Here is a 25,724-nt window from a genome sequence, read left to right as displayed (position 1 = left end):
TTTTAAAGGTCTGTAAAAGTATAATCTGAAATGTCCTGAAATGTAACAGTGTCCTATTTTAGTATTAAGATAAGGCAGCTGAGCTAAACCCTGACTTAGTCATGTTTGGAGTAGATCTATTTAAATAATTGGGAGAGTTAGTATGATTACATTTAAGAAAACCTTCTGGGATTAATATACACTGATACCTTGTATTACAAACTTAATTGGTTCCGGGACGAGGTTCTTAAGGTGAAAAGTTTGTAAGATGAAACAATGTTTCCCATAGGAATCAATGGAAAAGCGATAATTGTGTGCAAGCCCAAAATTCAACCCTTTTGCCAGCCGAAGTGCCCATTTTTGCACTGCTGGGATTCCCCTGAGGCTCTCCTCCATGGGAAACCCCACCCCCGGACTTCTGTGTTTTTGCGATGCTGCAGGGGAATCCCAGCAGGGGAATCCCAGCATCGCAAAAATGAGCGCTTCACTGGCAACGGAAGTCCGGAGGTGGGGTTTCCCATGTAGGGGAGCCTCAGGGGAATTCAAGAAGTGCAAAAACAGGTGCTTCGCTGGCAATGGAAGTCCGGAGTGGGGCATCCCAGCAGCGGCAGTGGGTTTGTAAGGTGAAAATAGTTTGTAAGAAGAGGCAAAAAATCTTAAACCCCGGGTTTGTATCTCGAAAAGTTTGTATGACGAGGCATTTGTAAGACTGTACTGCCATAATGTACATTTCTCCAATTCTTTGCTATTTCTATGGGTCAGGCACACATGCACAGAAATACTCAGCAAACAGTGTGCATCATCTGGACTGTTTACTGTTTTGCAAATTGCTGGGAAGCAGAGGCCTTTTTTCCTTGTTTTCGTCCCCCAAATCTAAGGTCAATTTTATAATCCAATGCATTTTATACTCTGAAAAATACAGTAACTTGATTTTGAGGGTATGATGAAAGATTACGCACTTATTTTTGTCCTTTTTAAAAAACAGGATGGTTGCCAAGATCCCTATTAACTATCTGGAATTGCAAATTTGAAAAGTCTTCATCGGGTAAGTTTATCTCCAACTCTGAGCAAAATAAAAATTAATTACAACTAAATAACTTAAAAGAGTTTAAAGTAAACAGAAAAATACTAATTGAAATATAGTTCTCAATAGGATCAGCATAACGTCAAGATCCTACAAATTATAACCCAAAATTAATGCACAATATGACCTACTCTATTAAATCTGGAAGACCTTTGTATATGTCTTCATCATTAACACTCTCTTCGGTAGGAAAGGACCTATGGGAACAAAAAACAAAGAAACAGAAGTTAAAAATTATTATAAAGAACAATCTGATTTAATTGCATTATTGTTGTTTTTTGTGCTTTTTTTCTTTTGCTGCCTTTGTGAATCAGCCAGAGTTATCATAGATAAGATGGGGGGACCAAATAACTCCTTTACTTGAATGAATGAATGAATAAATAAATAAATAAATGCTCATACAAATGACTTTATTTGCATGCCTGAGCAAGTATTTCATTTTTCATTTCATTTGTATATTGTATATTAATGTAACTAATTTCAATCAGATCATTTAGTTCTAAAATTTAACTTTTAAAAAAGTGGATTTACTTTGAAACAAAATGATTTGCCGTTCATTTTCTAAGCAAATATTTGTATTATAGACAAAATCAATGCTTTTTTAAATTCCCAACTGTATTGTACCTTATTCCAGTGCCTAAAGCAGTAGGGGTGCGAGAAAGTTTGGATAAAGTTTCTATAACCTGCAAAAGGAATAGAAAACATTGATTTAGTCACAAGGAAAAAAATATTTCAAGCTTCATTTAAATAGCATCCATTAGTTCAGATACAAAGAAAAGGCATATGCCATTTGTACTTAAAATATTTTTAGATGTAATATTGATTTTAAATGAACCTGGCACAAACGCGTAAAATGAAATTGTACTATACTTTGACTATTGTTAAAATGAAATTGCAATTGAAAGTGTACTCATAAATAATTTGGATTACTTTTATGAACATGAATAAAATGAATTACTTAATTATTTAGTTAATATTTGATAATCTATCATTTAATCTTAGATTTGATAATTAGATTAACTTTGCAATTCAGTTAATGTTGTATCATTTGATAATAATAATAATAATAAAGTAAAATATTTTACTTTCATATTTACCATAATTCTCTTAAAGTGGCCAAAATGCACAGGCGGTTATAATAACTATTTGAGAATTAACTAGACATAATTTAATGGAATATAACAGATATATCCTACACAGGTATTTTTTTACTGACTGTTAAAAATTACAAAGGCACAGGAAAAAGTAAGTTATGGTCTTTTTTTACACTGATGATCATTGCAATGTCCTCATGGCAATGCGATCAAAATTCAGATTATTATTATTATTATTATTATTATTATTATTATTATTATTTATTGGATTTGTATACCGCCCCTCTACGCAGACTCGGGGCAGCTCACAACAATAATACGAACAATATATCACAAATCTAATATTAAAAAGTCTCTAAAAATCCCTTATTTAAAAAACAGACATACACACAAACATACCATGCATAAATTATATAGGCCAGGGGGAGATGTCTCAGATCCCCCATGCCTGACGGCAGAGGTGGGTTTTAAGAAGTTTACGAAAGGCAAGGAGGGTGGGAGCAATCCTAATCTCTGGGGGCAGCTGGTTCCAGAGGGCCGGGGCCGCCACAGAGAAGGCTCTTCCCCTGGGTCCCGCCAGACAACATTGTTTAGTCGACAGGACCCGGAGAATGCCAACTCTGTGGGACCTAACTGGTCGCTGGGATTCGTGCAGCAGAAGGCGGTCCCGGAGATATTCTGGTCCGATGCCATGAAGGGCTTTATAGGTCATAACCAACACTTTGAATTGTGACCGGAAACTGATCGGCAACCAATGCAGACTGCGGAGTGTTGGTGTAAGATGGGCATACCTAGGGAAGCCCATGATTGCTCTCGCAGCTGCATTCTGCACGATCTGAAGTTTCCGAACACTTTTAAAAGGTAGCTCCATGTAGAGAGTGTTACAGTAGTGGAACCTCGAGGTGATGAGGGCATGAGTGACAGTGAGCAGTGACTCCCAGTCCAGATAGGGCCACAACTGGTACACCAGGCAAACCTGGGCAAACGCCCCCCTCGCCACAGCTGAAAGGTGTTTCTCTAATGTAAGCTGTGGATCAAGGAGGATGCCCAAGTTGTGGACCCTGTCTGAGGGGATCAGTAATTACCCGCCCCCCTCAGGGTAATGGATAGACAGGTGGGATTGTCCTTGGGTGGCAAAACCCACAGCCACTGCATCTTATCAGGGTTGAGTTTGAGTCTGTTGACACATATACAGACCCCAACAGCCTCCAGGCACTGGCACATCACTTCCACTGCTTCATTGACTGGACATGGGATGGAGATGTACAACTGGGTATCATCAGCATAATGATGATACCTCAGCCCATGTCCTTGGATGATCTCACCCAGTGGTTTCATGTAGATATTAAATAGTAGGGGGGAGAGGGCCGACCCCTGATGCACCCCACAAGGGAGAGACCTAAAGGTCAACCTCTGACCCCCCACTAACACCGACTGCGACCGACCAGAGAGGTAGGAGGAGAACCACTGCAAGACAGTGCCTCCAACCCCTCCAGCCGGCGCAGAAGGATACCATGGTCGATGGTATCGAAAGCCGCTGAGAGGTCAAGAAGCATCAGGACAGAGGATAAACCCCTGTCCCGGGCCCGCCAGAGATCATCCATCAACGCGACCAAAGCAGTTTCCATGCTGTAGCCGGGCCTGAAACCCAACTGCTGTGGGCCTAGACAATCGGCTTTTTCCAAGGACTGCTGGAGCTGGAGCACCACCACCTTCTCGACAACCTTCCCCATAAAGGGAAGGCTGGAGACTGGACAATAATTATTAATAATGGCTGAGTCCAGGGAAGGCTTCTTGAGGAGGGGGCGCACAAGTGCCTCCTTATAAGGAGCCGGAAAGGACCCCCTCCCCAAGGAGGCATTGACAATCTCCTGGACCCAGCCCCATGTCACCTCCCTGCTGGCCGAGACCAGCGAGGAGGGACACAGGTCCAGTAGACAGGTGGCGGAACTCACAGCTCCAATGGCCTTGTTCACTTCATCAGGTGTCACCAGATCAAACTCTTCCCAGACAGATGGACAAGTACGGGCTCCAGTCACCTCGACTGACTCATTGTCAGTCAACTCTGTTATCCAATAGGAGTCGAGGTCTGCCCAGATCCAAGCGAGTTTATCAGCGAAAAATGTGTTAAAGTCCTCGGCACTGCCCTGCAAGGGCTCCCCAACTCCCCCCTGATTAAGAAGGGAGCAGGTCACCCTAAACAGAGCGGCCAGATGAGATTCTGCTGATGCAATCAAGGCGGCATGGTACGCACATCTTGCCACTTTGAGTGCCACTTTGTAAGTCTTAATATGAGCTCTTACAAGTGTTTGGTCGGATTCAGACTTACTCTTCCTCCATCACTTCTCTAGACGTCTCTTCTGGCGTTTCAACTCCCGGAGCTCCTCGTTGAACCATGGAGCTCTATGGGGTCTAGTGCCACAGAGAGGTTGCAACGGCACAATCCGGTCAAGAGCCTCCGTCGCAGCCTTATTCCAGGCCATGGCAAGAGACTCCACCGAACTGTGGATGCTTGGCAACTATCTCATATTTATGACTGTTGCAAGGTCCCAGGGTCATGTGATCACCTTTTGCGAACTTCGGATAAGCAAAGTCAGTAAGGAAGCCAGCTTCACTAAATAAATGTGTTACTAATTTAAGAACTTAACAAATGTCTCACTTAGCAACAGAAATGTTGGGCTCAATTGTGGTTGTAAATCGAGGATTACCTGTAATTATATCAAAGAAGGAAGACACCCATGGACACTAATGTCTTAAATACCTCCCTTTGATATTCATCCAGTTTCTTTTAATTAAACCCCCTCCTAACAAGACTCTTCTTTATTCATTTATTATTATTGCTTCAAAATAATAAAATAATCCAATGCTACTTAGATAAAAAGTATTAAATAGGAAATAGCATATTGCAAACCAGCTTTCTATTATACAATCATAAGAGAAAATCCTGCCACCCACTCTGGTAGGTCTAATGATCTAATCATTCACCTTAGTGAAAAAATATTAAAGTACTTAAAGTCAGAGCAGCTGTTAATTTGACGCAAATGACTTCTCTTTGAATTATCATTCAAGAGACAGATAGTTCATTCAATATGCAAATTTCTAGTAGAGATGGAATCAGCATCCAATACAGCCTAAATGCTGTTGTATAATTAGCAGATTACTGTATTTTATTAACAAATAACAAAACGGGGATTGTCATTGTAAGTGGGGAGTTGAGAAAGGAAAAATGAGTTGATACTAACCAAATTACCAATTACTGATTAAAATTAATTGCTTCTAAACAAAACTACCCCATTAATAAAATGAATGCTGTAAATGCAGAGGAAGAATTCATGTATTACATTTTTATCCTTCCACGGTCAAATGTGATTCTCATGATGTTTCAAGTATTTTCTCTCAAACACGCAAACCGCCCATCACAGGAATATGCAATATACAAATACACACACACTTTTTTTTTTGGCTTAAATAGGAAAAACAAGAATTGGCTGGTGAAGGGGTAGCCAACCTTCCAACCCTTTGGGCACTGACACTGGGCCATGGCATGCCAGAAACTGGATGAGGCCCCATCTGTGGGATGCAAGCGGCACATAAAAGCAGGCTCTTTCTCCAGTCCACGGAAAGCCTCTCTTCATGGAATGGGTCCCTGGTACCCAAAAAGTTGGGGGCCACTACTGTGCTTGATTAAGAAGGAAATGGAATGAGGGAACAAACTGGATGGAGAGGAATAAAATAAAGATAGCTAAACCAGGATGGGATGAAAAGAGAAAGAATCTTCATGAAGCTTTACAGAAAGGATTACAATTATGATCTGCCTATACACCTTCAACTGGTGCAAAATATGGTGGCAGGACAGATATATGTGCCCCCAGGCATGTTCCATGAGCTATATGAGTTGCCCATTTGTTCCCGGATCCAATTCAAGATACTGTTTTTACCTTCTAAGCTCTTCATGGCACAGGGCCATATTATCTGATATCCTCACTTCCCCTCTCCTCACTTCCTTCTACTTATCCCATTAGATCTGGCAGAAGCGGTATGTTACAGGCAGGAGTGGGCTACCATTCCCGACCCTACCGGAATGGGCCAGGAGTGCGCCCCCGCTTCCCCCAATTGCGCAAGCATGCACACGCATAAGCATGATTTCTGGGGGGGGGTGTTTCTGCATGCGCAGAAGCTGAATCTCACCCAAGTGCGATTTCTGGGTTTCTGCGTGCGCAGAAGCGAAAACCCCCGGAAATAGGCAAACAAGTAAGTGCCCGCTCATCGCTGCCTGCTGCCGTTTGTCCCCTCCACTGCCCGCTTGCCATGCTCGCCTCTCTATTGGGGCGAATGGTGGCAGCACAGGCAGTAGGGGGAGCTGACATGGAAGGCGAGCAAGGGGTGAACAGCGGGGAAGGCAGCGCTCGCAGCAGGGCAGGCGTAGGTCCGGGGAAGCGCCAGTGGCACATGCACATGTATGCACACCCAGCATCAACACCGGTGCTAGCCTACACGCTACATGGCCGCCACCGGATCCGCGTTCCCCACTGTTGAGGCTGGGGCCCACTACTGGTTACAGGTCACATCTACTAAAGAATTCCATCTAACAGGACCGAGGAGAAGAACCTTTTCTGCTGTGGCATCAGTCTTTTGGAATATCATTTCCCCTGGGTGAGATTAGCCCGATCCTATGGATCTTCCAGAATTCTCTCAAACATGTTTTTTTCAGTACGCCTGGAGTTTGCTAAACCTTCTGGTAACACAGAACCCATGAGTATTGTAATATTCTCAGTCTTGCTTCTAGTTATATCATATTTTTAACAGTCATTACTTAAGATTGTTTTAATTGTTTGTTTTATTGTATCCTATACAGCAGCGATGGTGAACCTTTTTTCCGTCGGATGCCAAAAGCGCTTGCATGGGGGCGATTGCATATGTGCAAGGGCCTACACCCATAATTCAATGCCCCCACACACATGATTAGATACTAAAACATAGGAAGAATGGTTGCAAGATTATTATGCTGCCATGCATACATGATCTCCCTGCTCCCCTGCTTCCCAACTTCAGGTGGGTCCGGTAAACCCGTTTTTCAACCACTTCAGGCTCCAGAGGCTTTCTTGGAGCCTGAGGAAGGCAAAAATGGCCTCTCCCACCACAGAGACCCTCCGGAGGTTGGAAATGGCTGTTTCCTGACTTCCAGTGACCTAGGTAGGTCCTTTTTTTCACCCTCCTTAGGTTCCTGAGGCTTCTCTTACATGCCCACAGATACGGTTCCACGTGCCACCTGTGGCAGGCATGCCATAGGTTCGCCATCACTGCTATATAGAGTCACATCTGTGAGTTAGGTAGCTATTAAAATTCCTAAATATATTCGTCTCATATTAAGTCTGAGATCACTAATTTTGGTGAACGGGAGTTGTGGAGGAGAAACATTTTTTTTTCTTATACACACACACACACACACACACACAATCTATCCATGTCCTTTTTTTAATGGTTTCATAATGGCAAAAGATCACAGAGGATCTATTACTAGGGTAGGAAGTCTAAACAAGGACCAAGGAAAGAAGACTATTACTTGGTGGGTGAGGCAGGGGAAGGATACTGCAAAATATCCATTCCCACCCCCCTCTGGGGCCAGCCAGAGGTGGTATTTGCCAGTTCTCTGAACTATTCAAAATTTCTGCTACTGGTTCTCCAAATTACTTAAAATTTCCGCTACCGGTTCTCCAGAACCTGTCAGAACCTGCTGGATTTCACTCCTGAAATAAAGTGCAAATGACAATACTGCAATGATCTAATATACAAGGCTATTCTTGCAATTGCTATCACAATGAATATACATTCCTAAAATTTTCTGATGCATGCTCAAAATGTTTTCTTTCAATGTAGTTGTTGCAAACTACATAAGATTAATGTCAGCACCTAAATACCATTCCCTTACCTTCATATCTATTCCACTGCTTTCGTTTTATTTATTTTTTGGCATGCAAGAGTTTATGCATCAGTTGTCATGTGTTTTTATTATTATTTATTATTATTATTTATTAGATTTGTATGCCGCCCCTTTCCGGAGACTCGGAGCGGCTCACAACAACAAAATACAGTACACATCTAATGATTAAAAAACAGTTTGTCTTATTTGACTCATCATATATTTTTGTAAACATTTAATAAAAGTTTGAAAACTTACAAACAAATTGGAAGAAGCAAAATAGGCAAGAGAAAATTTTATTTTACTTTACCAAATCAAAATGCATGGTTTTCCTTGACTCACCCAGTTTTTTAAAAAAATCTGCTTAATTTCTACCTAATCACCAAAAGAGGGCGCTAAAGTACAAACCATTCTCAAGCTTCACATCAGTATCCCAACAACATATAGCATAGCAACACAATTAACCTCAGTTTATGCTTAGATTTTTAAGATTTACACTCTAATAACAACATGTAAATGATTGTTGAGATAGTGTAGCACTGTATATAACTGAATAAGAAAATGCAAGCAGTTTTAACTTGCTCACGGATTTAAAATACTAAATCACTGCTATATTCTACAATAATCCACTATAAGTGAGGCAGTTTATGCCAATTTGACGAAGCCTAAAGATTTTCCTTTCATTTGCAACTAAACCAGGGTCTGGTGTAAGATAGGAAAATAAGCCATATAATCTTGTTTATTGATTTATAGTCAAAACCCCAAAATAACAACAATAAACAAAAACACAATAAATGCACAATGAGAAGCCATATAACAAAGTGAGGATGCAGAAAATGTTCCAATATAGTTGACCCATGTCAGCCCTCTAAAATAAAAACGAACCCTAAAACTTACAATGGTCTTAGCAATTGAGCTAAGAATTCATCAACGTTTTGTTGTTGTTGTTTCAAAGACTAGATATTTAACTCAAAAATGAAAATATCTATTACATTACATTACATTACATTACATTACATATAACATTAAAAAGAAAAAAGCTTTTCTCTATTCAAAGACCTGCCTAAGAATAGCCTTCCTCAAGGGTCAAAATAAACCCAAAAATATTCTACTAAAATGGAATTCCAGCAGGAAAGGCATAGCATCAAAAGCATCAAAGGTTGATTATTTCTAGTTCTTACAATTTACATTGCTTTCTGTACTAGTAATCCTTATAAGATATCTTAATGACTCTTAATGTCAGTTTAGGGAAAATACCTATATTGGGAAATGCCTGAGAGAGAGGGTGGGAGAAAGAGAGAGAGCAAGTGAGAGGCAGGTACACGCCAAAACAAGACCTGTACTTTAGTAATATTGTTGGGCAAATTTTATAAACACCCTCCGTTGTGATGTTGCACACACACCACGTGACTGGCTCAGTTCCTGTTGTGGTTAGCTCTGGCCCAGCTCCTGCCCCAAGGACTGTGGGTGTGGGGGAGACATCCACATGCTGCAGGCCTGTTTTGCCCCCGGTGGAATCTGCTGATGAAGGCTCCTCTGACCAAGAAGACATGAGTGACAGGGAGGAGGAGAGTGTGGCAGACAGCTCAGAAGGAGATCAATTATCTAGCTCCTCCTCGGATTCAGAACAAGAGTTAATGATAGAGCCACGCATGCGGAGAGCAATGCATAGGCAACAACAACTGAGAGATTATTATCAAAGAAAATGAGGCCACCTGTGGTTGGGTGGGGCTGTGGTCATTAGTGAGGCTGCTATAAATAGCAGCCCGTGGGTTTGGCCATTGTGGAGGATTATCTGATCGTTGTGTTTCATGACTGCATTACTGACTTTGACTTTTTGTGTGCTTAGTTTTCCCTGGTTTGAAACTAAACCAGAGCAAAGTGTGTTTCACTTTGTGAAAGAAGGACTTTGAATTGCCTCACAGCTGCAAGCTAAGTATCACAGGACTGATAAGGGACTTGTATAAATTACCAGTTTGTTTGGAGATGAGTGCTCTTTGCTATACCAAAAGAGGGCTTAGTTTAAGTGAATTTTCATTATAAAGAACATTGTTTTGAATTTTCAAACGTGTGTGTGTCTGAAATTTGTACCTGTGAATTTTTGGGAGGATTCTACCAGAGAGCCCGACAGAACAGTTCCTATGGGCTCTGACTCCGGCGGCATTTTGAAAGGCGCTCCTGCCGGCAAAGAGGAGACGAGGCAGGGATCATGGCTTCAGAGTCGCCATCATGGGAGGGGGATAACTCTTGCCCCCCATCCACCAGCATGACATGGCAAGATGCAAAAGCTACCAGGCTCCAGTCAGATGTATGTCTCATGGCCCACTCCGCCCCATTCCCTGCACCACCTGCTATCCCAAAATTGCACCCCACTGCAAGACATGTATCTTACCTGTGTCTGACATCTCTCAGCCAGTTTGTGCAGGGAAACACTTTGCAAAGTATAGAAAAACGTATCACGAATGTGAGCAACTAACAACCCCTTGCAGTGATAAGTTTTTCTCTACTTTGCAAGGTGTTTCCCTGCATAGACTGGCCGAGAGATGCCACAGAGATGTCAGACTCAGATAAGATATGCATCTCACGGCCCGGCCCGCCTCCTGCATCCCAAAAATAATAAGATACCCCCCCCACTCCGGATAATAATGCCAAGGCCATATTTTGGGGGTCAAAAAATGTAAGAAAGGGTCTTATTTTCGGAAAAACATGGTAGTGAACTCCTTATTTCTACAGATTTCAACCTATACGAGCTTTCTGTTCCCAAAAGGCTTCCATCACTATCAATTTAACAAGCCCATGAAGGAAGCATAACGCTGCACTGTTTTGCTTCATAAAGAATTATTTTAAATTTACACAACAATTAGAAGTAGAAGAGTTTCAGTAGAATGACAGCTTCAAAATTGTTAGAAAAGCCAGTTGTTCTTCCTATCAAATGATTTGATCCCCGAAAATTCTGATCCCTAAATTCTGACCCATAATTTAGCAAGTGACAAGTTCAACATCAGCTACAATGTATCTATTCTATTCAAAAAGTTCCTTAACACTTTTTAATTATTTTTTTTATTGTTTATTTGTTTGTCAAACATGTACCAGATAGCAGTTATGGGTATAAACAAGCAAAGTAAGTACAGATAAATGAGGACAATAGAACAGTAAGACAGGGAGGGTAGGCACAATGGTGCTGTTATGCATGCTCCTTAAAGACCTTACAGAATGGGATGAGGTTGACTGTATACAGTCTAAGGTTAAAGTTTTTGGTGTTTGGGGAAGAAACCAAGTCAGGTAGTGCATTCCAAGCATTGACCACTCTGTTGCTGAAGTTTTATTTTCTACAGTCGAGTTTACAGTGGTTACATTAAGTTTGTATCCATTGTGTTTGTTGGCATGTTATATAACTGTTACCTAAGAGTCTACAATATTTCCAGAAACATTACCAATATGGTGTTTAAATGGAAATTGTACTTGCAGACATCTGCAGATGTATTTGCAGACGCTGCAATTACCATCTTCATGACAGTTCCTCTAATAGTATGTGGGAAGCAGTTAAGTTATAAAAAGCAGTTGTTTTACAAAAGATATTACAATGCATAATTATCAGAGTCCACCATGCTGCATTGTGAAGATCTTCAGAGAAATGTCTTTATACTTCTCAATTACTATGGTAGCTTTTAAGATTATTTTTTTTAAAAAATAATTTACAGCAATTACATCCTGTAACAAGCTTGTTCTCTGGCATGCTGGCTTGTTCCACATAACTTTGTTCATCAAAAGCAGCCCTTAATATCACACAGCATGTCTAACAAGTGCTCGTATTTACAGCTTATTTATTGAAGATATTGACTACTGAGTGGTAATTAATTCCCATGAAACTACACTGGAATAAGCTCTTCTGGAACAGCCAAGTTTTATATGCAAGGATCTAATCTATCAAAAAACATATGTAAATTCATCCCCAGATACCTAAGAAAACACCTATGTAAACTCCACTTCTGAGCAATAGCAGTAGCATTAGTAATACATGAATGGTGATGAAAGCTTTGGAGCAATAACATAGAAATAAATAGTGTCAGAGATTTAAATGTACAATATGCTCACAAACAAAGCCTGGAAAATCAAATCAAGGCTGGCAATCTTTCAGAGGGTGAGAACTGCTGTACTTTTTATGATCACAGGATATAATAAAACCGTACCAGAAGTGCTTATGAAAATAAGATAGGAAGGGCCAGCACTAATCATTACTTTTGCAAAACTTCTGAGAACTATTAAATCAATGAGAAGCAATTAATTAAAGTGTTAAACATAATATGCTGGAAGTATGCAGCCAGTTCAAAATTAGCTGGTTGCAGATTTCTGGGAGTTGACGTCCATGTATCTTGGAGTTGTCAAAGTTGAGAAACACTGTTCTAGAAGCTTTCTTTAAAAGGAATAAAGGCAATGAATGCTACAACTCCCTATTTTAATTATTTCTGCTGAAATAATCTAAAAATGTTTAGAAGCCTGAGTGTTTCCAATAGGAACATTAGTCCCCTGTGCATCACAACACCTATTTCTGCACTAGAAAACAAAATGTCAACATACAAACCAATTGAAGTACTGTATTAGTTAACAGCTTACAAGCAGTGATGGTGAACCTTTTTTGCCAACACCCATAATTCAATGCGGCCCACCCACAATTTGCATGTGACACCCACACTCCTGGCACATAGTGTCACACCCATTTTTCGCTCTACCCAGGCTTCAAAGCCTTTCTGAGAGCCTGCGGAGGATGAAATGGCCTTCCCCCACACCGCAGAGGCCCTCCAGAGGCAGAAAATGGCCCATTTGCCATGTTTTGGTTGAACCGGAAGGCCCATTTTTTGCTCTTCCAAAGCTCCAGAGCCTTTCTAGAAGCCTGGAGGAGGCCAGAAATGGCCCGTTTCCCAACTTGAAGAAGTTTGCCATCTTCAGAAAGGCTCTGGAGCTTAGAGAGAGTAAAAAAACAGGCCTTCCCCACCTCCTCCAGAGGCGGAAAGCAGGCTGTTTCCCAACTCCAAGTGGGCCCAAAAAGCCTGAAAACCCACCATTATGGCTTCGCATGCGATTTGTGTCATGCATGCCATAGGTTCGCCATCACAGGCCTATGGATTTACTTTGTTCTTCACCCAGGTTTAACCTAAAATTCAAGTCAAGTGTAATAATAAATTAAGCAGCCTAAATTCTCTTCAACGAGCACCCAATGAAAATTCAATGCCACCAACATCAAAGCATTACCTATCTACCATATTTTTTTGCACTATAAGATGTACCTGACTATAAGATGCACTTAGGTTTAGAGGAGGGAACAATAAAAAAAATTATGAATACAGAGCGCTGTCTCACTGTGAATATGGGACACAAAATATGGAACAGCATTGTAGTGAGAGAAGGATATGGAGCCACAGATAAGTGTTCTCTCATATGCCAGCTCTGCCTATTGATACCTGCACTGAGGAAAAGAGATAGAAGAGGTGGTCTTACTCCATAAAATGCACAGACATTTCTATTCACTTTTGGGAGGAAAAAGGTGTTTCTAATGGAGAGTAAAATATGGTAATTCTGAAAGCTTTTTCCTGGTGTTATAACTTAACTTCTACATATACTTGTACTCTTCATTTTATTCCTGTCTGAAATTGACTTACTGTCTTTTTCAGAGTGTAAGATGGACCTTTTTCCTCCCTAAAAGAGGCTGAAAATTTGGGTGTGTCTTATACCCTGAATGTAGCTTTTTTCAAAGCTTTTTTTTTCAGCCCTGACTAGATGCTAAAAATCTTCCCAGCTCTTACCAACTTGCAAGCTCTTTCATTGTTACTCTTTGCAAAGAATCTTTTTCCAGACCTAAGTCTTTCCAGGCTTTTTTTCATTGCTCTACTTGTTTCAAATATGTTTCTTTCCAGCCCTAACGATGTTTCCAGGTCCTATTGGCTTGCAAGCTTTTTCATTGTTACTCTCTGCCAATAAGGTTCTTTTAAAGCCACAGCCAGGAGATAAAATAATGTGCTGAAGCTGACCAGACCAAGAATGCCAGCCAGATGAATACCTGGTAGCAATGTTCCCTCTAAGGCACGAGGCCGCGCGGCCAAAAGCTACCCCCTGCGCCACTGGCCGTTGCGGTGGGAGAAGGAAATGGAGCCGCGGCTGTCCCTGTACCCCCCAGGCACCCCTGGCCCCCTCGCACCTCACACCTCTGGCCTCTGGCCTCTTGCCGCTGCCCCCCACCTGCCCGATCCACCCCTCTCTCTGGCTTTCTCCTCCTCCGCCTCCTGCCTTGGGGCGCAGCTCTTCCTGCAGCGGTGGCTGCAGTGGTGGTGGCAGCTGCGGCTTCTCCTCCTCCTCATCCACGCTCCCAGTGAGGGGGCTGCGACAGGGTTTTCTCCGAGTGCTTCTGGAATGCCCCCCCACAGCCCCTTCGCTGGGAGCGCTTTCGTCACGGGCTGTCAGCGAGGGGGCTGCAGGAGAGGCAGGGCAGGCGTTCCCAAAGCACTCAGAGAAAGCGCTCTCACAGCCGCTTCACTGACAGAGAGAGAAAGAGAGAGGGGGGAGAAAGCAACAGACACAGTGAGATAGAAAGAAAGAGGGAGAGAAAGTGAGAAAAAGAGAGGGAGAGAAAGAGAGAGAGAGATAGCAAGAGAGAGAAAGAAAGAAAGAGAGAGAGAGAGAAAGAAAACAAGAGAGAAAGAGTGAGAGAGAGAGAAAGAAAGAGAGAGAAAGAAAACAAGAGAGAGAAAGAGAGAGAGAGCAACAGACAGAGCGAGATAGAAAGAGAGCGGGAGAGAGAAAGTGAGAAAAAGAGAATGAGGGGGGAGAGAAAGAGAGAGAGAGAGAAAGAAAAAGAAAGCAAGAGAGAGAGAAGAGAGGAAGGAAGAGAGAGAGAAATGATAGGAAAAAGGAGAGCAAAAAGAGAAATGAGAAAATGAGGCAGAAAATGAGAGGAAAGAGAGAGAAACAGAGAGAGAAGTGACTCTTGATTTAAAGCATATGGTAAAATGCACCCAAATAATAACAGGAAAAAACAACCCAGCCGTCATCTGTTTTTGTAAATGGTTCAAGAGTACACACACACACACACACACACACACACACACACACAAGGGGGGAGGAGACAGGGTTGGAAAAAGAGGAGGAGTGAGAGGTGGAAGGAATGAGAGAAAAGGGGAGGGAGAAATGAGAAACAAATGAGACAGAAAGAGGTACCCAGAAATGAGAACAGTGGTAGAAATTTGAGGAGGGATAATTGATTATTAAATATGGATTGACTATGGAATATTGGTAAAATATATATTTAGGTGTTGTTTAATATTAGGATGTATTAATTTAAAAAATTGGATTAGAATTTTAGAACTATATAGAATTACATAGGTGAAATTAATGGAAGATACATATGATAAATAAGGGGTTTATGATATGTACTTTATGGTTTTATGAGTTTGCATTATGAATTTAAAATATACTTGGAAATGTAGAAGATTGATGAAAGTTAATAATAATAAATGCTAAGTGCCTGAAAATTAATTGAGCTTGGAAATATTGAATGAAATTATAGAAAAGTATAATTTATGGAAATATATTAATTGATGCATTGGTATTCAGGTAGATTTTCATAGAATTACTAGATTACTATAATTCTATGATAAATATTTAAGAAATGAAGATTTTAAAGCATGGATTTATTAATAGTTGTGTTTTTTGGTTTTGCTGGTTGTTTTAGTTTTAATAGTAATAGATTTTGGTTTTGTTTTATTATTAATTTATTTTAATAAAAAGAAGGGATTTTTTTTCCTATCTATCTATCTATCTATCTATCTATCTATTTATACTTCTATGCCGCCCAGTCCCAAAGGGACTGCCGCTCAGACACTATACTCAGAACATTGCCTGATAGGCAGGGTTTTTTCCCCTATTTTCCTCCTCCAAATCTAAAGCACATCTTATACTCCGGTATGTCTTATATTCCAAAAAGTACGCTATATCTTTAAGTATGTTTGAAATATTAGTACTGTACACCTAATAGTTTATGTCTCCTGAAACTAGCATTACAGTTTTACATTATGGATTCTGGGGGAGAGGGGGTAATGGATCATTGCACTAGAAATAGATTGTATACAGGTAACCCTTGATTTGAGTGCTGAAAAAAGTGAGTTATGACTGTTCCTCACACTTATAACCATCACACATCCTCACAATCATGTAATGAAAATTCAAGCACTTGGCAACTGGCATGTATTTATGATGGTTACAATGGGCCATGTGATCACTATATGCAACTTTCCCAACTGGCTTCCATCAAGCAAAGGCAATAAAATTTTATTTAACAATCATGTGATTCACTTTTAAAAGGGTCGCAAAATCAGGTATAAAAATTGCCTCACAAATTGGAAGTTCTGGTTCTCGTTGTGGTCCTAAGTCAAGGACTACCTGTATGTCAAGAAACCCATATATTTTTAAATGTTCTTCTATTAAACAAAATATATTACACACATCACTTAACAGTGGCTCTTTTTTGTAATAACAAACAACTAGCTATTGGTAGGGGGTCAAGATGAGACCCATATAAACAGAGGCAGCTGTTTACCTCCCACTATAGTTTTAATCTAGGGATCCTTAGGTTATTTTGGAAGCAGGAAATCCAGTTATATCAACATTCAATGTAGTAGGAAGAGACTTAGCTGTGTAAAGTAGCCAAAAATCAGAAGAAGCCTAATATGTTCTGATTGTTGAGCTTGCAATAAAATTTAGCTCTAGAACTGAAAATCACAAAGGTATTCATTCGTTGAAGAAAAAAGCAAGAGAAAAACCTGCTACCCCTAACCAAAATTATGGAGAACCTGCACAAAGTACAATTCACTGCTTAAAGTATCTTCACTCAAGTATGCAATTCTTATCTAGTTGTTCTATGCTAAACACCAGGGAAGATGTTCTGCCAACTTTGTCAGTGAGCCTGACAAGTTCTGAACTTGAGCCAGAGTCCAACAGCTAGCTATCTACAGACTTCCTTGAGTAATTTTATGAGCCTTAAATAATACCATGCAAAAAAAAGCAAGTGCTTTTCCCCTCTTAATTTTCATTCAGTTTGATGAAAGGGAATATGCTTCCAAAATAAATAAATAAATAGCCAATGAAATTTTATGGAAGGAATGTGATATACTGTACATACAATTATTTATTTTCATGACGGCCAAAAGGATGATATAAATGAATTACCCTTTCTTGCTCATCAATTTCTTTTGCCTCCCTGGATTCCTATTATTCAATTACATTCTAATTTCTAAAAATTCAAGAAAGAGTTTGTCCCAGTTAGGATTTTTCAAATTAGGTAGGTGAGACAGCTGGAGATTTCAGAATGATAAGAAATATGTATAGCAGAACATTAATGATAATATCCTTAACTCTGGTAATAATATGACCTCCAAAACAACACCCAAAGAAACTCAAAAGGAATTTTCTAATCCTCAGAAGATAAAATTGAAAAAAGAAACATGTTGAAAACTGCAGATTTTAGTATGGAACTACAGATTTTAGTGTAGAAATAACTATGAGTCAGTTCTATTAAGACAGTACCTAGCTGAGGTCCATATACCAATTAAAGGCAAATTTAAAAATGACACAGGAAACTTGATCAAATCCAAGAATGCATCCATGACAGAGCAGAAAATAATTACAACATGACTAATGAAGAAGTCATGCTAGCATGATTCATTTGTCTGAAAATATGACTGACAAATGAAAAGCTTCATGCCAGAATGAACAGAAAAACATTCCACTCCAAGCATTTCTGCTGCATCAAAGAATTACTTGGAGGGCCAAAGAATTATGACTCGGTGATCAAAAGACAAAACACCATTCTGATGAAAGTATTACACAATGTTATCATCAGAAAATAACCTATAAATGTAATCTATAAATGATCAGTCACTGCATAAACAAAAATAAGTATTATAAATAGTGAATGTTAATATTAACAAGGCATAGCCAATGTGCAAATGTTATGATACACTCAAAATAATAATCTGGGTCCAGGGGGAGGAAGGTGCACTTCCAAAAAATTGACAGTCTTCCTCACATAAGTAATGGTTTGCCTGCCTTGGTTTTGCAGTGAAAAGGTTCAACTGCAGAGGAATTCTTATGAACTATTAAGTGGCAAATTACATTCATCCCAGCATCATAGGAATAGGAATACAATGTGAAGTGAGGACACGAAGGAAGATTAGTGACTGACATGAAATAATCTTATTTGTCATTCTGTGATGATTTTCCAATGCAATCCTTCCTTCCCTTTCTCTCTGCCTTTGAACCAATGTTGTCTTCCAGTGACTGTCCCTGCAGCTTTCTTGACATTCTTTTGGAAGAGGTTTGTCTTGGCTTCTTCATAAATCTGAAAATGGCTGGCCCAAGGTCAGCAGCGGGCTTTATACCTAAAGTGGGACGAAAACTCACAGGCCATTGGTTTCTACACTGATGCCTTAATTATTACACTCAACAACTGGCTTTCTTCTCTAATACTGATATGCACTAAACTGAGTGTGCAACCTCTTTAGAATGGAAGGGCAATAGGACATTCCTACTAAAACTCTAAAAGTTTCACATTTTTTATCTTCTTTGATTACTCCCAAATTTTGGTGTCAGGGAATGAACATTTTCACATATACTTTCTTCAAGCAGTATGAATAAATATTAAATAAAGTGAAGGATGTAATACATTTTCCAATATCAGGTTCAGATAGGTTGGTTTTAATGTTTCAATGTAATTAGTAAAATTTTAAGATACAGTGGTACCTCTACTTAAGAACTTAATTCGTTCTGTGACCAGGGTCTTAAACAGAAAAGTTTGTAAGTAGAAACAATTTTTCCCATAGGAATCAATGTAAAAGCAAATAATGCTTGCAAACCCATTAGGAAAGAAATAAAAGCTCGGAATTTGGGTGGGAGGAGGAGGAGGAAGAAGAGGAGGAGGACAAAGGAAGAAGGTGAGGTGAGGAGAATCAAAAAAATCCAAAACTTTAAGACTTAAAAAAAAGATGGACTCTTAGGCGGTGAGGAGGAGCACGCGCCTCCCATACATCTGGTGTGAGGCTGCCTCCCATACACTGCGCCAGAGAGGAATGATAGAAAACTGGGCGGGCCTTCGTGCCGCTCTCAAATTTGCTGGGAAATTTTTCCAGGCTTGGGTTCTTAAGTAGAAAATGGTTCTTAAGAAGAGGCAAAAAAAAATTGAACACCCGGTTCTTATCTAGAAAAGTTCTTTAAGTAGAGGCATTCTTAGGTAGAGATACCACTGTGATACATGCTGTTCTTTAATCAGATCTGCAGACATTTGCCTATGACCTTTCTTGACAAAGCATTGCAAGATTTGCTTTTTTCTTACTGCTCTTAGCATCTTAAATCTGACTGCAGCTTTAACTGTTGTAAATTGTTCTTACAACTTTAAGTAAGGGTAATTTCCATTTTGAAAAGCTTTGAAATACAGTGAACCCTCGATCATCGCGAGGGTTCCGTTCCAGGACCCCAAGCGATGATCGATTTTTCGCAAAGTAGCGGTGCGGAAGTAAAAACACCATCTGCGCATGTGCAGATGGTGTTTTTACTTCCACCGCCGCAGCGCGTTGCTGGGGAGCGCGCGCGCGTTGCTGGGGCCGCTCCCCAGCTGGGGAGCGGATCTGGGGTTTCCCCAAGCGCGCGCGCGTTGCCGGCTCCGCTTCCCAGCTGGGAAGCAAAGCTAGGCTGCCCCAAGCTCGCGCGCGTTGCTGGGGCTGCTCCCCAGCTGGGGAGCGGATCTGGGGTTTCCCCAAGCGCGCGCGCGTTGCCGGCTCCGCTTCCCAGCTGGGAAGCGAAGCTAGGCTGCCCCAAGCGCGCGCGCGTTGCTGGGGCTGCTCCCCAGCTGGGGAGCGGATCTGGGGTTTCCCCAAGCGCGCGCGCGTTGCCGGCTCCGCTTCCCAGCTGGGAAGCAAAGCTAGGCTGCCCCAAGCACGCGCGCGTTGCTGGGGCTGCTCCCCAGCTGGGAAGCGAAGCCAGGCTGCCCCAAGCTCGCGCGCGCCGCCCGCCCGCCCACGCTGTTGCCGGCTCTGCTTCCCAGCTGGGAAGCGAAGCCAGGCTGCCCCAAGCTCGCGCGCGCCGCCCGCCCGCCCACGCTGTTGCCGGCTCCGCTTCCCAGCTGGGAAGCGAAGCCAGGCTGCCCCAAGCTCGCGCGCGCCGCCCGCCCGCCCACGCTGTTGCCGGCTCCGCTTCCCAGCTGGGAAGCGAAGCCAGGCTGCCCCAAGCTCGCGCGCGCCGCCCGCCCGCCCACGCTGTTGCCGGCTCCGCTTCCCAGCTGGGAAGCGAAGCCAGGCTGCCCCAAGCTCGCGCGCGCCGCCCGCCCGCCCACGCTGTTGCCGGCTCCACTTCCCAGCTGGGAAGCGAAGCCAGGCTGCCCCAAGCTCGCGCGCGCCGCCCGCCCACGCTGTTGCCGGCTCCGCTTCCCAGCTGGGAAGTGGAGCTAGGCTGCCCCAAGCTCGCGCTCCAGCCCACCGCCGCTGGGGTCTTACCGGGGCAAGAGGGGGAAGACCCAGGGAAGCCTCTGCCCGGCGGGGAAACTCCACCATCTACGCATGCGTGGAAGGGCACGCATGCGCAGATGGTGGAGTTTACTTCCGGGTTGAAAACTAGCGAAATAGCCCTTTCGCGATCCTTGAGGACGCGAAACTCGAGGGTTCACTGTACAACAAATAAAACGTTCCCTCTGATGACTTGTTCTTCTCCATACAAATCTAATAAATAATATAGAGCAAACAAATTCTCATAACAAAGACAAAAAGTGAAGAAGACATAAGCTTCAGTATAAAACACACTCTACAGAAAGCAAAGAAGCAAAGATCAGGCCTAGCAGAAATGCTATTAAAAGTATCCTCAATGCACGGGAGCAGATATACTATTTTATGTTATCACAGCAAAATCAAACACTCAGATTAATACTGCATTGGTATATAATTGTTTGACAGTTGATTCATTACAGCAATGCAATTTTGGATTATATTTACTAGGAAATTATACTGGAAGTCAGTAGGGTTAAAGTTGCTTAACCTACTGCAATTCTAGATATAAGATATAGTTGTTTCACTGGCATTCAATATACAGCAGGCCATATTCAGGTTAAGTACAGATTATATTACTCTTCCTTAACAAGCAGCTGAAAACTACAGCCAGAAAAATAATTCAATTCACGGAATCCAAATGTCTTTTAAGCTTAATACAATCAATTGGTTCTATTGAAACCAGCATGGAAACCTTCTGAAAAGAAGAAATTTAAAATGGATTGTGATTTAGAAATCTATCAAAGGCCTTTTCATCATAATTTTAAAAAAAACCTTAATTCTCCCTCATTTCCTACATACACACTTTAGGAAGAATAATTTCCTGTCATTGCAGAATATTGTTTTAGATCACGGATGTCAAACTCGCAGCGTTACGTTGCCATCACATGACATTTTGTGGCATTTTTCCCCCTATGCAGAGCTAGGATGGGCATGGCCTGCATGTAACACATCCAGACCACTGGTCGCCAGTTTGACACCCTTGTTTTAGAATAGTTTGTATTCAGCTATTACAGAAGCCTAATGTTGAATTACATGGGGGGGGGGAAGAAATATGTCATTTGAGGGGAATCACCTTCTGGATTTTATTAACATAAATACAGTGATCCCTCGATTATCACGAGGGTTCCGTTCCAAGACCCCTCGCGATAATCGATTTTTCGCGATGTAGGGTTGCTGAAGTAAAAACACCATCTGCGCATGCGCGCCCTTTTTCCATGGCCGCGCATGCGCAGATGGTGGAGTTTGCGTGGGCGGCGGGGAAACCCGGATCTTTGTCTGCTCGCTGCTGCTGCGGCCGCCCAACAGCTGATCTGCTCGGTGGCAGCAGCGAGGAGCCGAATCGGGCTTTCCCCTTTGCGTGGGCGGCGGGGAAACCCCGATCTTCGTCTGCTCGCTGCTGCTGCGGCCGTCCAGCAGCTGATCTGCTCGGCGGCATCAGCGAGGAGCCGGGGTTTCCCCTTTGCGTGGGTGGCGGGGAAACCCCGATCTTCGTCTGCTCGCTGCTGCTGCAGCAGCAACGAGCAGACGAAGATCAGGGTTTCCCCGCCGCCCACGCAAAGGGGAAACCCCGGCTCCTCGCTGATGCCCCCGCTCGCCCGCCCGCCGCCCGCCGCCCACCGCCCGCCAGCAAGAGGGGGAGAGATAGAGAAAGAGAGAGAAGGAAAGAAAGAGATGAGAGAGGGAGGAAGAGAGTGTGAGAGAGGAAGAAGCAAGATAGAGAAAGAGAGAGAGAAAGAAAGATGAGAAAGGAAGGAAGAGAGTGACGTCATCGGGTGGAAAAATTGCGATATAGCGTTTCACGAAGATCGAGATCGCAAAACTTGAGGGATCACTGTACAGTGGTACCTCAAGATACGAACCCCTCGTCTTACGAACAACTCGTGATATGAACCCGGGGTTCAGAAAAATTTTGCCTCTTCTTACGAACTTTTTTTGAGTTACGAACCGGCGTTCGGAGACTGCTGGGAAGCCGCACAGCTGTTTTAAAAGGTGACAGCCGGGCGGCGGGGCTTCCCAGAAGCCTCCCGAACGCCGGTTCGTAACTCGAACAAAGTTCGTAAGAAGAGGCAAAATTTTGCTGAACCCCGGGTTCGGTTCGGGAGGTTGCTGGGAAACCCCCCAGGCCGGCTGCGACCTTTTAAAACACCCGCGCCGCTTCCCAGCTGTCTCCCGAAGACGAACGCGGAAGTTCGGCTTTAGCGTTCGGCTTCAGGAGACAGCTGGGAAGCGGCGTGGGTGCTTTAAAAGGTCGCAGCCGGCCTGGGGGGCTTGCCAGCACCCCCCCGAACCCCGGGTTCGGGGGGGTGCTGGCAAGCCCCCCAGGCTGGCTGTCACCTTTTAAAACAGCAGTCGCCGAAAGCCGTTTTTTTGCGGGGGGGGTTTTTGGTTGCACGGATTAATTGACTTTACATTGTTTCCTATGGGAAACAATGTTTCATCTTACGAACCTTTCGTCTTACGAACCTCCTCCTTGCACCAATTAAGTTCGTATCATGAGGTATTACTGTAAATACAATTTATTACTAGGAATTCTACATTTTAGGCTCAGGTTTGTCAGGACTTTAAATAAATTAATAGCAATACTTAAGCTAAAAACATATCTATAAATTGATAATAATGGTAAATGGTAAATTTATTTTCAAAACATCAAATCCTCCTTGATAACTTTGCAAGGAACTACCCCAGAAAGACTCAGTCTGCTATTTGGGGGTTTCTTCTAGACTTGCAACTCCTGTTCAAGAAGCAGATGGCAGTTGCAGCTAGGAGTTCATGTTGTGCACCAGTTGTAGCCTTTTCTATGCTCGGTTGTTCAATCCCTAGTCATCCTATGGGTAGACTATTGTAATAGTCTACATGGGGCTACCCTTGAAGGGCATTTGGAAGGTATAACTAGTGCAGAGTGCAGTAATGCCAGCAGGGGTTTTTTTGGGGGGGGAAGCAAGGATGGCCCATGTAACATCACTGACCCATGAGCTGCACTGGTTACCAGTCTGCTTCCAGGTGTAATTCAAAATGTGGATGATCACCTTTAAAGTCCTTCATGGCCTGAGTCCAGGTTACTTGAGGGACTGTCTCACCCCACTGGGATTGGCAGAGGAGTCATGCTGCATGTCCCGCCAGCTCAAATATTCTCGCTGGTGGAGTCCAGGAGGAGGACCTTTGGTTTTATTGTTTGTTTTATTAGATTTGTATGCAGCCCCTCTCCGCAGACTTGCAGACCTGCCCTTTGGAACATTTTGAACTCCCCCGCCCCCCCGGATATGAAGGTGGTGTCCCCAACTCTATCTTGTTGTAAGGGCTTAAAGATGTAGCTGTGCTAGTTGGCTTTGGGTCCCAGTGGGGGAACAGGGAAATGGAGATAGTTGATTGAGTAATAACAGATCCCACTTCCCTCTGCACTCCACCCCCACCCTCCCCATGTGCCCTTGGTTTTATGGCAAATATTTTTTTTATTCTTCACTCCAATCACATATACAAAATAAAATACCATCAATCTTGAATTACATTACAATGAATCATTTTTAAAATTTCAGTATACATAATCTATCCAATGCTGCCTCCTTTACATTTGACATCTGGACAAAAATAATTACTCAAATTTATTATATGACTTTGAAAAGCTGTTAGCTAATACACTTTTTAGGCTGTTCCTAATCTTAATCACATCTAATTGATTAGGCTATAGTGCTTCAATTTTTTCCATATATCCCTAATATCAATTTTCATGTATGTTTCTTAACCGTCTTTTATAATAATTGCCCTTTAAAAGAAAAGAAAACAAGAAAAAAGAACAAACATTTCTAATCACATCCAGCAGTTCTTAATTTAGTCTAAATCTTACAAAGAAAAATATATATCAATTTTGAGGGGAAATGTGTCCTTTGGTTTTAATGTTTGGTAAGCTGCTATGAATTACCGTATGGTAAGATGGGAGGCCAATGCATGGATGTAGGTAGGTGATGATAGATAATAGATGATAGATGATAGATAAATGACAGATGATAGACAGACAGATAAATTTAATTTTTCATACAGTTTTTTTTAAGTACTATTAGATGAGGGAAGAATAAACACTAATGGGTGAAAACTTTACAGAGAGAGATAAAACTCTAAAGTGTTATCAGGCTCTTTAAAAAAAATCCTGACTGTCGAACTATCAAGCAGTTTAGCTTTCAAAAGATCTCATCTTCTTGGAGTGCACCTAAAAGTTCCAAAAGCCGGCTTGGATTCAAGGTCTAAATGAGCAGCTTCATCCAAGAATCTCTCAGAAATGTCTGTAGTGACCCTCAGTCATCCAAGTCACAATTTTTTTCTTCAAAAAGGCAACTGGACTGTTTTACTTTCCTTGAGGAAGAAGAAGAAAATGTTTCACTTCTCATCCAAGAAGCACCATCCTTTCTGACTGCGTGTGTGTGTGTGTGTGTGTGTGTGTGTGTGTGTAAGAATAGATGAATTCTCAGAAACTGTTCTAACAAGCATCCTACCCAGACAAAATAGGCGTTGATTGCTTACCTGAACGCCTCTTCTCGTACGGTGAGCGGGTACAGCAATCACGTGGATTGCTCCTGTCCAATCCGATGGGACTGAGCCTAGTATTAAAAAAAAAGCCTGCTGGATCCGCCCCTTCCCCAGAATTCGCGAATCCGTAGACTTAGGCTCAGATGTGAAGGCTCAATAATGTTCAACTCTCATGTGTTAGAAGAAAGGTAGGTTATATAAGTCATAGAAGACCACATAAAAGGGAGGGAAGTGACTGCTGTACCCGCTCACAGTATGAGAAGAGGCGTTCAGGTAAGCAATCAACGCCTATTCTCCGTACTGAAGGAGCGGGTCCAGCAGTCACGTGGGACATACCCAATAGATAAGTCCCTAGGGTGGGATTAGTTCGCTATCGTGAGAGATAACGGATTGGAGTACCCTTCTGCCGAAGGCAGCGTCCGCTGAGGCGTAAGAATCGATCTTGTAGTGCCCTATGAAGGAGTTTGGCGAGGCCCAAGTGGCTGCTTTGCAGACTTCTTCCAACGAGGTTTGAGTCGCCCAAGCGGCAGATGTGGCAGCACTTCTGG

The 25,724-nt window shown here is 42.3% G+C and overlaps 1 protein-coding gene across 1 annotated transcript in view; it reads right to left on the bottom strand.

Annotated features, from left to right (window-relative positions):
* VAV3 (vav guanine nucleotide exchange factor 3) overlaps positions 1-25,724 on the bottom strand; it is a 240,778-nt gene that overhangs the window by 134,005 nt on the left and 81,049 nt on the right. The window contains exons 3-4 of the mRNA XM_070746427.1: positions 1,688-1,746; positions 1,195-1,260 (exon numbers count right to left, since the gene is read on the bottom strand). Of these exons, the coding sequence (XP_070602528.1) occupies positions 1,195-1,260; positions 1,688-1,746 (125 nt within the window). The remainder of the gene's footprint in view (positions 1-1,194; positions 1,261-1,687; positions 1,747-25,724) is intronic.

The sequence above is a fragment of the Erythrolamprus reginae genome, chromosome 3 (genome assembly GCF_031021105.1).
Source record: "Erythrolamprus reginae isolate rEryReg1 chromosome 3, rEryReg1.hap1, whole genome shotgun sequence".
In the NCBI taxonomy this organism is placed as follows: Eukaryota; Metazoa; Chordata; class Lepidosauria; order Squamata; family Dipsadidae; genus Erythrolamprus; species Erythrolamprus reginae.
The sequence above is the reverse complement of the archived record's forward strand: the minus strand, read 5'-3'. Positions and strand labels throughout refer to the sequence as shown.